Raw genomic sequence first — 13,324 nt, 5'->3', positions numbered from 1 at the left:
AGTGTGTAACTGTTTAGTTGTCATTATGTATCAGGTGAAGAGCAGTAAGCGTTTTAATGTAGTCTTGAGAGGTTTTGCTGAGGAACGGAGAAGCCAGCAGGATTAACTCGTATAAACTGTTTTAAGACAGGCTATTAGTCAAATGGGTGGACCGCCGTATATTCTGCTTCAGAAAGGAAAGCTCTCGCCATCAAGCTGAAAAGGGTAGCGTTAAAAGAAGGGATATTAGAAAGGAAAAAACAGCTTGGGGAGAACTTGAAGTAATTATGTAAATATCTAGTGAGACAGAGACAGCTCCTAAACTTCAGCATCGAATGTGATTGTGTTCATAACGTTTAATCATCACATCGTCCCCATCCCTGTCATCTTCATCATCTCTGTGATCATTATCCTTATTGTTGTCGTTGTCGTTTTCATCGTCAACGGCATCATTATCATCATTTAATCCATCATTATCATCATTCCTTTTTTACCATTTCAACACCATCATCACCATCATCTTAATTAAGAGAGAGAGAGAAGGACAAAGAGAGAGAATGAAGAAGTGGAATATGATTATGTCTTAGCCAACCCGACAGCGAAAAAAAAGAAGAAATGATGGATTTGTTTGCAGCAATGCCAGATATCCAAGAAAAAGTCGCCGTACGGGGATTGCATGCGATTAACCAGAACTTGGGCGGACGTCAAGTTAATCAGCATGAGAGGGAGGGAAGGAGGGGAGGAGAGAGGGAAGAAGGGAGGGTGGAAGTGACGTGTACTAGCGATGAAAAAGTGATACGAATGGGGAAGACCCGGAAGAGTAGAAGTTGTAGTAGCAGTAGTAGTAGTAGTAGTAGTAGTAGTAGTAGTAGGAGGAGGAGGAGGAGAAGGTGAGGAGGAGAAGGATGTGGAAGAAGAGGATTAGGAAGATAAAAAAAAGTGGAAGATGAGGAGCAGGATAGAGATTAAGAACATTGAGAGGAGGAGATAGATGGGAAATAGGAAGATAAGGAAGAGAAGGATGAGGAGCAAGGTAGAGCGGAAGAGTATGAAGAGGGGGAAAAGGTCCGGCACCCGATTTTACCTGGGCATGGCGTCCTCAGGTGAGTGCCGCGCCACATCGCTGGAGGGTCCCGGAGACAACATTGTTCACGCTTCACACACAACTTCAAGGAAAAGAGTGAGCTAATGGGTGCTGTAATTTGACTCCCGTCCTTCAAACACCTGTCCTTGTCACACCTTTGAAGACTTACCTGGTGATTATTACATTGTTTCCTACTTTCTGAGGCTATGATAATGTAGTTGTGGAAGTGAGATGGTTAACTTTTGATATGATGAAGAGCGTGGTGCTGGTTATGAGTGTGTCGATGTTTGTTGCTGTGGTGTTGGTATGGGTCGTAGTGGTTGTGGTGATGGTTGGTAGAAACAGTAGAGAAGCAGATGTAGTTGTGATACAGTAATGGTTATATCAGTAGTAGTGGTAGAATTTGAAGTAATAGTTGTATTGGTGGTAGTGGTAGTGATAGCAGCTGTAGTAGGAGGAGCAGAATTATAGTTATGGTGGCGATGATAGTAGTAGATATAAGATAAATAAAGAAAAGTAGTAGTAGTAGTAGTAGTAGGAGGAGGAGTAGGAGTAGGAGGAGGAATAACATTTACAGTATTAGCAATAACAGTAGCAGAAGTATAGTAGTGATGGAAGTATTTATAGAAGAAATAGAAGTAGTAGTTATGGTAGTTGAAGTAATATCAGTTGTCTGAGGTCGTGATACTAACGTTGGTGGAGACGGCAGTGGTGGCGGTGGTCGTGGGTGTGGTGGCGGCGGCGGCGGTGTGGGACATGGTTGGGTGTTGCAGGTAACCACCACTCAGGTATTGGCAATCAACCACCTGACGGCCACACTCATTAGTCAGGCCAGACGGCGACTAAACTAACTCTCTAATCGTCTGCTTGTGTAACCCACCATACACCCCCCTCCCCCCCTCCTCGCCTCTCACCCACCCCCTCCCCCTCCCTTCTGATCTCCTCCAAATTCTCTTCCTACTGTTTTGCCCTTCTTTATTTTCCCATTTCCTCTTCCCTTCTGATATCTTCCTCCTTCTTCTATAACTTTTCCTTTCTCAACTAATCTCCCTTTTTTTCTCTGTAGTTCTCTTTTCCTATTTCCTCTTCTCTTCTGATATCTTCCTCCTTCTTCTAAACTTTTCCTTTCTCTACTAATCTCCCTTCTTTCTCTGCAGTTCTCTTTTCCTATATTTCCTCTCCTCTTCTAATATCTTCCTCATTCTCCTCATTCACTTTTCCTTTCTCTGCTCATCTCTGCACTTATTCTCTTTTCCTATTTCCTCTTCTCTTCTGATATCTTCCTTATCCTCCTCTGTCACTTTTCTTTCCTTTACATGCTTCCTTTTTTATGTACAGAAAGGAAGCAGTTCAAGGGCAACAAAGAAAAAAAAGCTTTGAAAAATAAGCCCGCTAATCGCTGCTCCTATAAAAGACAAGAGTAAAGAGTAGCCAAAAGAGAGGTCAATTTCGGGTGGAGATACTATTTCTTTACTATTCCTGATACTATTCCTCTCCTCCATTTGTATCATCATATCCTACTTCCTAGACCTTCATGTTCCTTTCCTGTGTTCTTTCTTACATTCTTCTTTCTGTCTTCCCATTTCATGCCCTTTTGTCACTTTCCTTCCGTATAGGTGATTGGTTAATAAGAGACGATTGCTTTTGTTCGACTGTTATTCGTTGTTTTTGTTCTAATCACCGGGTATATTTTTTGTTGTTGTTAGGAATGATTAATTGACAGACTTACTATTTTGATAACTGGACAACTGATAAAAGAATGGATATATTAGTAAAGTATTTGTACAAAAACTAAATGGTTTTGTAAGTGATATAATAAACATTAGAACACTGAAAACAAAGTAAAAGTCATTAACGTATTCGCTTACTTATACATCTATTTACTTGAGTGATTGATTGGCGACTGTCGGGCTAAGCTTTCCTGCCAGACAACACTCAATTACCTGCTTTCACGGGGAGAAATCCGCCATCATAGCACGGTTACACTCCACGGCGCCACCCTGTCACGTTCTGCCAGCGAGTGAATAGGAAAGTTTGTGCACCCAATAAAAGACTGTATATCATAAGCACACGTCGCCTTCCTTAACAGATATACACATGCAGTAAAAAGCATTGATATCGTGTAGTGATATGGTGGTACAACTTATGAAAAGGAAACACACACACACACACACACACACACACACACACACACACACACACACACACACACACACACACACACACACACACACATACACACACAACTATTGCAGATACGGAGACGGGACCACACGAGCGTAAAACCCAGGCCCCGTAAAACTACAACTTTTATAGGTAAACTAGGTAAATACACACACACACACACACACACACACACACACACACACACACACACACACACACACTCAACTATTATAGGTAAACTAGGTAAATACACACACACACACACACACACACACACACACACACACACACACACACGCGGACAATAATAAGCATGTCTATAGTTGAGTGATATGTACAGGCTATGAAAAGGAAATAGTTGACATTCTTAGCATGATTCATTCCGGCACACCAAACAAAGGACTTTTGAGTCAACACCAAATTATGTCGCGTGATTCCCCCGAGTTGCTTTGTGGGATTAATTTAATAATAATGAATAACTATATTTTCTTACAGTTGTGTGGAGAAAAATTTTACCGTATACTAGACATTCCCGACGTCTGTAATAGTGATCGTTGTGTTGGGTATTGGAGCATGACTATCGGAACAAAGGTATTGGGACAAGGGTAGAACAAGGAATGTCGAATGTCACTGTGCGCAGCTCTATGGATCAACATTCCGCAGCACACGCCGCACAGAGCTTTATACCAACGTAGCGATGTTTCCGTGGCCAATTATGTTACTGACTGGAACTAAAATATCATATTGGCCGGTGATATTTGATACTTTCTACCTCACCATCCTACTCTTTCACCTCCTCCTCCACCTCCTCCACCTCCTCCTCCACCTCCACCTCCACCTCCACCGCCACCTCCACCTCATCCGCCCTCTGTTGCTGACACTGTTACTGTTGATGTTATTATCCTGCTGTCGATGGCTCTGGTGTTACTTTTGCTGGTTTTCTTCATCTTGAGTGAAGAAATTCTCGGACTCTTGTATTAGTAAACTATTCGTGTTAGAAAATGAGAATGAATGAAAAGTCTTACACACAGGAAATGTGAAAAAGGGAAAAACATACAATTTATAGATTAATAGGCACGACTTCGCGAAAATAAGTGCACGATCCTTATGAGGATGGGTGATTGATAAGGAAGGGAACAAACTGAAAGGTGATAGGAAGGAACAGTAATGAGTATGTAAGACAGCCCCATCAGCACGTGAATAGATGGCGCACTGAGCCTAATGAAGATAATAGTTGAATCACGATGAAATTGAAAGAGATGACTTAAGAGAGTGAACATGATATTGACTGATGAGGAACAAACACTGGCCACTAATATGCAAAGCAGCGCCATCAGCTAACAAGGGGGTAGGGAGAGCACCGAGCCTAATGCAGAAGGAAGACAGAAGTAAATCGATTGGCAAGTGATTCATAAGTCAAGAAATATAATGATAAATAATAAGTAAGCTAAAGTACATACACTAGCCACATGCAGAAGAAAGACAGAAGGAAATCGATTGGCAAGTGATTCATAAGTCAAGAAATATAATGATAAATAATAAATAAGCTAACGTACAGACACTAGGCACCAATATGCAAGGCAGTGCTAACGGCTGGTAAGGAAGATGGAGCACTGAGCCTCATCAATACACCGGATTTATAACGAAGAGAACAGAGTAAAGGGTGATGATACACATGACGGTAAAGATCCAGTGTCCCTCAACTATGCGTCCATCAAGGGCCGCTGAAGAAAGCTTGGCCGGCAGGTGTGTCGTGGTCAGAGGGGTGGGGGGTGGGGGGGGGAGAGTAGGGGCTTAAGGGAGAGGGAAGGGGAGGGAAGTGAGCCACCCACGAAGGCCGGTTTACAAGTATATAAGGCGTGGGCTGGGCTGGACTGGCAGACACTTGGGCTGACGGCAGTGAGCAGACATCAGCACCAACCATGAAGACCTACGTGAGTATTGAGTCACTTACTCGGCACTACTCAGCCACTACTCAGCACTACTAAGCCACTCACCTCCTCCTCCTCCACTCCCCCATCCAATCACACTCACGATCTATCCGCACTAAATCAGTTACTTCCCCCTCCACCTGTCCATATGATCCACTCTGTATTAACCCATTCACTCACTCGATCAATCCTCTTTCAGTCACTCACTTCCTCCTCCTCCACTTGTCCACATGATCCACCCTGTATTCGCCCATCCACTAATTCTCAAGATCTATCCTCACCTAGTCAGTTGTTCCACTTGCCCACATGATCCAGCCTCAGCCACTAAGTCACTCACACTTCCACTCTAGCGATACAGCCTCACTCTTTCATCCAGTCATTCTTCCATGCAGTTGCTTTTCCCTCCCCGACTCGGCCTCTGTCACTCTTCCTCTCTCCCATTGGATCCAGGCACTCATTATGCACTCCTGGACTTGCCTCCCTCACTGATCCAGCCGTCCTGACCACTTCCTCACTCACGCATGACCTCGCACACGCCCTCATGATCCAGGCTTTCTGCTGTGTCGTTCATTCAATCTGTCATGCTTCCTGCGATTCCCTTGATCTCAATTACTCTCCTCATATATAAATAAGTTATCTCTAGTTATTACTCGGTCAGTGTGCTATTCACTATTTCTTAGAGACTAATCCTTGCCTGACATGTAGATTGTATAATAACTGATGTCCACAACTTTTAATGAACTCTCTTCTGCCACTACATGTTCCAAACTGTTCACGTTCGTTTACTCTCCCTCACCGGCACAAATGTTTGATTAATGCGTGTTTTTTCGTAACACCGCTGCATGCAGTAAAAAGATATGTGATCGTGTTCTTAGTATGGTAACAAAATGACTCATCTTTAACACAAATCGACTGTAATTGGATAGGGTAATCATTTTGATGAAGTGGTCAAGTATTTTAACCATTTTAAGATTGTTAATGTTTGTGGTATCCTCATTCCCTCTGAGCAAATTACTACAAAATATGGACGTTCATGAGGTTCTAACAAGAGATGGCTCGTGTCCGTGGGCTCAGCTTTAGTAGTACAAAACAAATGGCATTATCCAGGAAAGTAACAAGTAGAGTAGGATTATCAGTCATGTAGAGGATGAACCGGTATGTTTAAAGACTGAATACTCTACATTGTGGATGCTAAAGACATGTGTCATCAGGTATATATAATTCGTCTTTTGTAGGTCGAGTGACTTCTCATGTCTTGTGCATATTTACCCAGTCTCCTGGTCCCCATGATCATCTTTCTCCCTCTTCCTTCTGTGTTTTCATTCATTAAGTCCTAATGTTCTTAATACCTCCTTCACCCCCTTTTCACGCCCTCCCTCAGTCCACGCCTCCATCATAATGTCACCCCCTCTTTGCCCTTCCTTACTCTCCTCTTCTTGACACTCCGTCTGCTCACACTGGGCTAAAGTATTAATTCTTCCTTTTCACACGTGCAATGTCTCAAATTTGCTTAAATGATACGTTGGCATCACACCACGTGCCGGCCATCTGTCCCCTCGCCTCCCATTGCTGACGAGGTGGAAGGAGACTTAAGGGGTCCCATTGCTCTCTGCCGCAGGTGTGTGTGGCTCTGGGCCTCCTGGCAGTGGCGGCTCTGGTGCACGCTGACCCTGAGCCCGAGGCCCTCGCCGAAGCCGACCCCGACGCCCACCGGCCCTACTCCTACCACTACGGCTACCCCCACTACGGCCACTACTCCTACCGCCACTACGGCTACCCGCGCTACCACCACCACCACAAGCGGTCCGCTGACCCTGAGGCCAGTGCTGACCCAGAGCCCAGCAGACACTACTACGGCCACCACCACCACACCCCCTACCACGACCACCACCACAAGCGCTCCACTGACCCGAGGCTGCCGCTGAGCCCAGCAGGCACTACTCCTACGGTCACCCCACCACTACGGCTACTACCACAGGCCCCACTACTACCACAACCACCACAAGCGCTCCGCTGACCCCGAGCCCAGCGCAGAGCCCAGCAGGACCCACTACTACGGGTACGGCCACCCCGGCTACCACTACTACAGGTACCCCTACTACCGCTACGGCTCCTACCACCGCCACCACTAGAGCCGATCCCTTTCTTCACTTCACCATGACCCGGCAACGGGCCACTCCACCTCCTTCATCTCCACTTTATCTTCCACCTCCCCCACGACCAACCCGCTGCGGGCCGCCACCTTCTCCTCCTTCCCCCCACGGCCGCCACTTGTCTCGACGCAGCGACTCGCTTCCCCGGGGCGGCTGGCGGGAGAGGCGCCGACACCCGGACTCACGGATAGGCCGGTCTTGCTCACGCCGGTTTTTCCCGCGTCCCCGTGTCGCCCCAGCCGCCCCGGAGCACCGGTGAGGGACGCCGCTCCGCCCCGGCCCCCTCGCCCTCACGCCCTTTAAATAAAACTGCAATGCCTTAATGTGACACTTTCTTTTATCGTACCTAAAACTCACTAATCACCAAGGTTTATTTTTTCCTTTTTCGGTAAGTGATTTATTGCACTATTACAACCAGCGCAGGTGTACTGTTAATTTAGCCGTCATTTGTGTCAGGTAAGGGCAGTAAGCCTTCCAGTGTACTTTTTTTCTTATCCTTAAGAAACACATAAAACTCATAAACCAACCAGCCTTTATTCTAGCAAACAATGAACGTACAACACTGGTGCGGTCATGTGTTAACAGCTGCATGATTAATTAGTTCTCTTTTGTATCAGGTGAGGAACAGTAAGCGATGTATTGTAGTCGTGAAATGTAGTCTTGAGATGTTTTGCTGAGAAAAGGTGAACCAACAGGATTACGGGAGCAGTGAGTAGCGGGCTTTTTTTCACATTTGTTACCTTTTTTTATGCCCTTGAACTGACTCCTCTGCTGTTAAAAAAAAAAAATGATTCGTATAAACTGTTTGCCATTGGATTTAGTCAACCGAGAGGCTCTGATATTTCTCTTCTGAAAGGAAATCTAACTGCTTCTCCCACCACCAATTCGAAAATAGGCATATTAAAAAAAGAATACTACAAAAGAGAAAAAGCATGTTAAGATTTGGAGTAATTACGAAGTGTTTAAGTCAGTGACAGCTACCGAGCCTCAGCAGTACATGTGATATAGTGTTGATAATGCATAATCATCATATTAACATCATCGTCCTCATCCCGTCATCGTCATCGCCATCGTTGTCATCATCATCGTCACAGTAAGCTTCAGCCTAATCATCATCCTTATCATTATTGTTGTCGTTGTCCTTTTCATCGTCATCATCATCATCATCATTAATATTCCCATCATTATTATCGTTATTTACCCATCATCATCGTTTTACATCATTACCTTCAAGAGAGAGAGAGAGAGAGAGAGAGAGAGAGAGAGAGAGAGAGAGAGAGAGAGAGAGAGAGAGAGAGTCTGTGAAGAAAAAGTGAAATATGATTATATCTTAGCCAACCCAACATCGATAAAGAAAAAAAAAAGAACGAACTTGATTGCCGCAATGCCAGATATCCAAGAAAAAGGCGCCTTACAGGGATTGCATGCGATTACCTAGACCTTGGGCGGACGGCAGGTTAATCAGCATGGGAGGGAGGGAGGGAGGGAAGAAGGGAGGGTGGAAGTGACGTATACTTGAGGAGAAAAACAGTGATACGAATGTGGAATAGTAGTAGTAGTAGTAGGAGGAGGAGGAGGAGAGAAGGATATGGAAGTGGATTAGGATGATAAGGAAGAGGGAGATGAGGTGCAGGATAAAGAGTAAGAGTATGGAGAGGATAATGGGAGGAGAGGAGGAGAATAATATGAAAAAGAGGAGGATTAAAAGAGAGAGATGAGAAGCGAGATAGAGAGTATATGAAGAGGAGAGGAGGAGAAAGTTGTGAAAGAGCTGAGTTATGAAGAAGAAGAAGAGGAGGATGAGAAGCAAGATTGAGTAAGAGTTTGAAGAGAATGAGAGGAGGAAAAGTATACGTATATCAGAATGATTAGGAAGAGGAGAATGAGGAGGAGGAGGAGGAGGAGGATAGACAGTAAAAGTATGAAGAGAAAAAGGACCCGGATGGCAATAAGACGCGGCAAAGGAATGCGCTGGGAATAGTGCTAGAAATGGCTTTAGGTCACCTTTCGTCGTGATTTTAAGGACTAACTCAAGTAAGCGAAATCCTAAAGACAAACAGTTCCTTGAAGGCTAAAATATACAGATGAAGAAAGCATTATAACACACACACACACACACACACACACACACACACACACACACACACATTGCCACTCCCCCCCAACACACACACACACACAAACACTGCAACCCCCCACCCCCTCCCTCCCACTGCAACTCCCCCCATCTCCTCCCCATCGCTCCATCTTCGGGCTATATAAAACGCCTAATTACCGGGGTGAGGGGGTGGGGCAGGAAGGGGCGGCAAAACAGGCCCCGTGAGATGCGTGGGAGGCGGGGCTGGGCGGCGGGGCGAAGGTCGGGGCGAAGTATATAACGCAGGGGACGGAGGTCACTGGCGGGAACCCTGCACAGGAGTCGCCTTCTTGAGCACCGCAAGGACCAACACGAGGAGCAGCACCATGTTGAGGATTGTGGTGAGTGCTGAGGCTTTCTGGAGGAGGTGCTGAAGAAGGGGGTGGAGGTGGTGGTGTTGATAGGCTGTTGGTGATAGTTGGTGGTGCTGGAGACGCTGAAGGAGGTGATGGTGGTGTTGTTAGGTTGATGGTGATGAAGGAGGTGATGAAGGTGGTGGTGTTAGGCTGTTGGTGTTGGAGGAGGTGATGAAAGTGTTGCTGTTAGATTGGTGGTGATGGTAGCGGTGCTGAAGAAGGCGCAGAAGAAGGTGAGGGAGAGGAAGGTGTTGTTAGGCTGCAGGTGATTAGTCGGTGGTACTGGAAGAGGCACAGAAGGAAGTAATGAAGATGTTGTTTTAAATCTGATGGTGCTGAAGGAGACGCTGAAGGTGGTGATGAAAGTGTCGTTGTTAGGCTGACGGTGATGATGGTGGTGATGGAGGAGGCGTTGATGGAGGTAATGAAGATGCTGTTATTTGTTTTGTGTTGTTTTTGTTGTTGTTACTAAATATAATTGTGATTTTCTCTTATTTCAATCTTATTTCCTGCTGGCACGGGGCTTTTTTTATCATTGTTTCCTTTTTTTGTGTGCCCTTGAGCTGTCTCCTTTGTTGACACGGACTTGAAGTGTTAGTAGTAAACGTAAACATATTGGTACTATATAATTCGTTGCTGTAGTTGTTGTTACTGCTGTTGCTACCGATGTCTCTAACTGTGATTGTGTTGTTATTTCGGTATTTATAGTTGTCTGGTTATTGTTTCTGGGTGTTATTAGCTTGAGGTGATTGCGGTGAAGGTGAGGGTGCTGGGGCGCTTTTAGAATGTGTTGTTGTTGTTGTTGTTGTTACTGGTGTCATTGATTGTGTATTTACTGTTACATCGGTCTATAGTTGCCTGGTTATTGTTGATGGTGGAGGACTGCCTGGTCTGTTTCTGTTCCCGCTGGTGATTTGCTTCTCTCTGTTTTGTTTCTCCTTAAGGTGTTATTTCTTCTTTGAGTGGTGGTCTTAATTTATTCCTCTGTCTCTACAATGCTATTTCTGTGCGTCTTTCTGCTTTCATATTCTGCTTCTTACCCTGTTTGTCCTATTCCTGTTACTGGCGGTTTTCATCCCATTCTGCTGTTTCTGTTGCTTTTTTTTTTTTACTTAATGCTCTACTTCTTTTTTTTTACATATAATTTATTCATATTTCTGTTACTGGTTATTTTACTCCCATTCTGATATTTCTGTTCATCTTATTTCTGATTTAACGCTATTGTACTTCTTTTCATACCTCTAGTCATATTCCTACTACTATATATCTGTTTTTCTTCGATTCTGATATTTTTTTCTTTATTTCTCACTAAATGCATACATCTTTTCACACCTTTTTTGTTTGCTGCTCCGGTTTTTGGTATAATTATCTCTTCAGCTAATATTTCTACTGGTGCTGCTGGTGTTTAATTGCCGTTGCTGCTTTTAACACTTCTTCACGTCTCATGTTCCTGTCCCTGCTTGTCGCTGCGTTCTCGTTCCAGCGCTGCTCCTAATATTGTTTCCGCTAGTTCCTTTACCGCTGCTCTTGCTCCGGCATTCAAGGTCTTAAAATTATAGGAAGGAAGGAACAATGAAATAAAAGGGGAAAGAGGGAACCAGATAAAATGGAACTATCATGGGCAGGTAAGAACGTTTTGCTGACTTACTAGTTAATGAAATCAAATGACGACTCTAAGATAAGGTCCCGTGTTACCTTTTACCTGTTGGCTGATTGACTTACCTGGCCTTGTGTTGTAGGTGTAGGAGGACACGGCTGTAGCTTACCTGTTAATTAACCTGACTCCAAAGACGGGTAGAAACAACAACAACAACAAGATATTAACTACTTCTACTCCTATCACTATTACTACTACTATCACTACTACTACTACTACTACTACTACTACTACTACTACTACTACTACTACTACTACTACTACTACTACTACTACTACTACTACTGTTACTACTACTACTACTACTACTACTACTACTACTACTGTTACTACTACTACTACTACTACTGTTACTACTACTACTGTTACTACTACTACTACTACTACTACTACTATAATACCACCACCAGCACCGCAACCTCCAGCGTGAAAGTAGCCCCGTCTACCTGAGTAAATTACCCAGGTGACTCACAGTCCTCCCCTCACAAGGCCACTCACTCACGCTCGTTTCCGTGAAGACTTAATCATCCGAGTCAGTGGTCTGTCCGCGTTACTCAACACCGTTACCACTGCTGCCACTGATGCGACCACTAAGTATTAATTCCATTACAATTAATTTAACTACCTCTGTTATTTTCTTCCAATCATTTATTCATCTGTGGTCGATTATATCAATATTATAGTCGTTATTAACTAGCATCTTCCTCCTCCTCTCCCTGCTGTTACTACTACTATTGCTACTACTACTACTACTACTACTACTACTACTACTACTACTACTACAATTACAACTACTACTACTACTACTACTTACTACTACTACTACTACTACTACCACTACTACTACTAAATTTTCACAATAACCATCGCCATTACGTTATTCTACATTTCCTTTTTTTTTCTTTTCTCTGCATAAAATTTACCCTTTATTTCCCTCACTTTTCTCCCTTACACACACACACACACACACACACACACACACACACACACACACACACACACACACCTCTGTACTAATTGGCCGGATTTCCGCTTTTCTTGCCTCTTCTTCTAAGGTAATTATCAAGGCGGCCCGAAAAATGCGAGGAAGAGAAACACAGTCATCATCATCAGCAGCAGCAGCAGCAGTCAGGGAGGGAACGATAATGGGGGCGTGAAGGACAATAGATTAACTCAACTTGTGGCGTCTTTTACTAATAGTTTTTTTTCTCTTCTATTGTCATGATGTAACGCAGCGAAAAGTTCGAGTTGGCTATATATAGTTGGCTGTGTGTGTGTGTGTGTGTGTGTGTGTGTGTGTGTGTGTGTGTGTGTGTGTGTGTGTGTGTGTGTGTGTGTGTGTGTGTGTGTGTGTGTAAAGGGAGAAAAGTTAGGAAAATAAAGGGTAAATTTTGTGTGTTGATAATCTTCCCTTGTGTGCATTCGATTTGTCAGGCAGCAACCACACATACGAGGAGACGTGGGCTCATCTCCATTAACGTTTGAGCGTCTTAAAACAATATATTAAAAAAAGCCAAGGCATTTGTCTCTTTACAAGCAATCAGATTGTCTCAATAAAGTCGACTCTATGGTTTCTGAGCTCCTAGTCAACGAGCAGGATTTATACAAAACTATGTAAGCCTTGAAGACCATTTGGCCCTACTTCGGAAGCTGTATCAATTGACATTATTTTTGCAGTCGTTGAGGTATTTGGGGCTTATCATTTTCAACGTTTGAGGCCTTCACCGTCTACTCTGTCCAGGATAAGAAAGTATTCAGATGAAGTTCTCAACAACGTTATCTTATTCACAATTGCGGAGGTTCAGCCACTCTGTTCCTTAAGTGTTGTATGGCATCAGGTGTGTCAGGCAGCATCAAGGTG

At 44.1% G+C, this 13,324-nt stretch overlaps 1 protein-coding gene across 1 annotated transcript; it reads left to right on the top strand.

The window, feature by feature from the left end:
- Positions 1–5,076: 5,076 nt before the first annotated feature.
- LOC126992032 (histidine-rich glycoprotein-like) lies at positions 5,077–7,292 on the top strand. Its single transcript, XM_050850705.1, has 3 exons — positions 5,077–5,163; positions 6,779–7,138; positions 7,185–7,292. The coding sequence occupies exons 1-3, from the start codon at positions 5,152–5,154 to the stop codon at positions 7,290–7,292; spliced, it is 480 nt and encodes a 159-aa protein (XP_050706662.1). The 5' UTR covers positions 5,077–5,151.
- The last annotated feature ends 6,032 nt before the right edge of the window (positions 7,293–13,324 follow it).

The sequence above is a fragment of the Eriocheir sinensis genome, unplaced genomic scaffold (assembly GCF_024679095.1).
Source record: "Eriocheir sinensis breed Jianghai 21 unplaced genomic scaffold, ASM2467909v1 Scaffold386, whole genome shotgun sequence".
Taxonomy (NCBI): domain Eukaryota; kingdom Metazoa; phylum Arthropoda; class Malacostraca; order Decapoda; family Varunidae; genus Eriocheir; species Eriocheir sinensis.
The sequence above is the reverse complement of the archived record's forward strand: the minus strand, read 5'-3'. Positions and strand labels throughout refer to the sequence as shown.

Bases quoted from the DNA above. Each gene is read 5' to 3' on its own strand.
- LOC126992032 (XM_050850705.1), top strand. The intron at 7,139-7,184 runs GCCCCACTACTA...GCTGACCCCGAG, and splicing joins CACTACGGCTACTACCACAG to CCCAGCGCAGAGCCCAGCAG.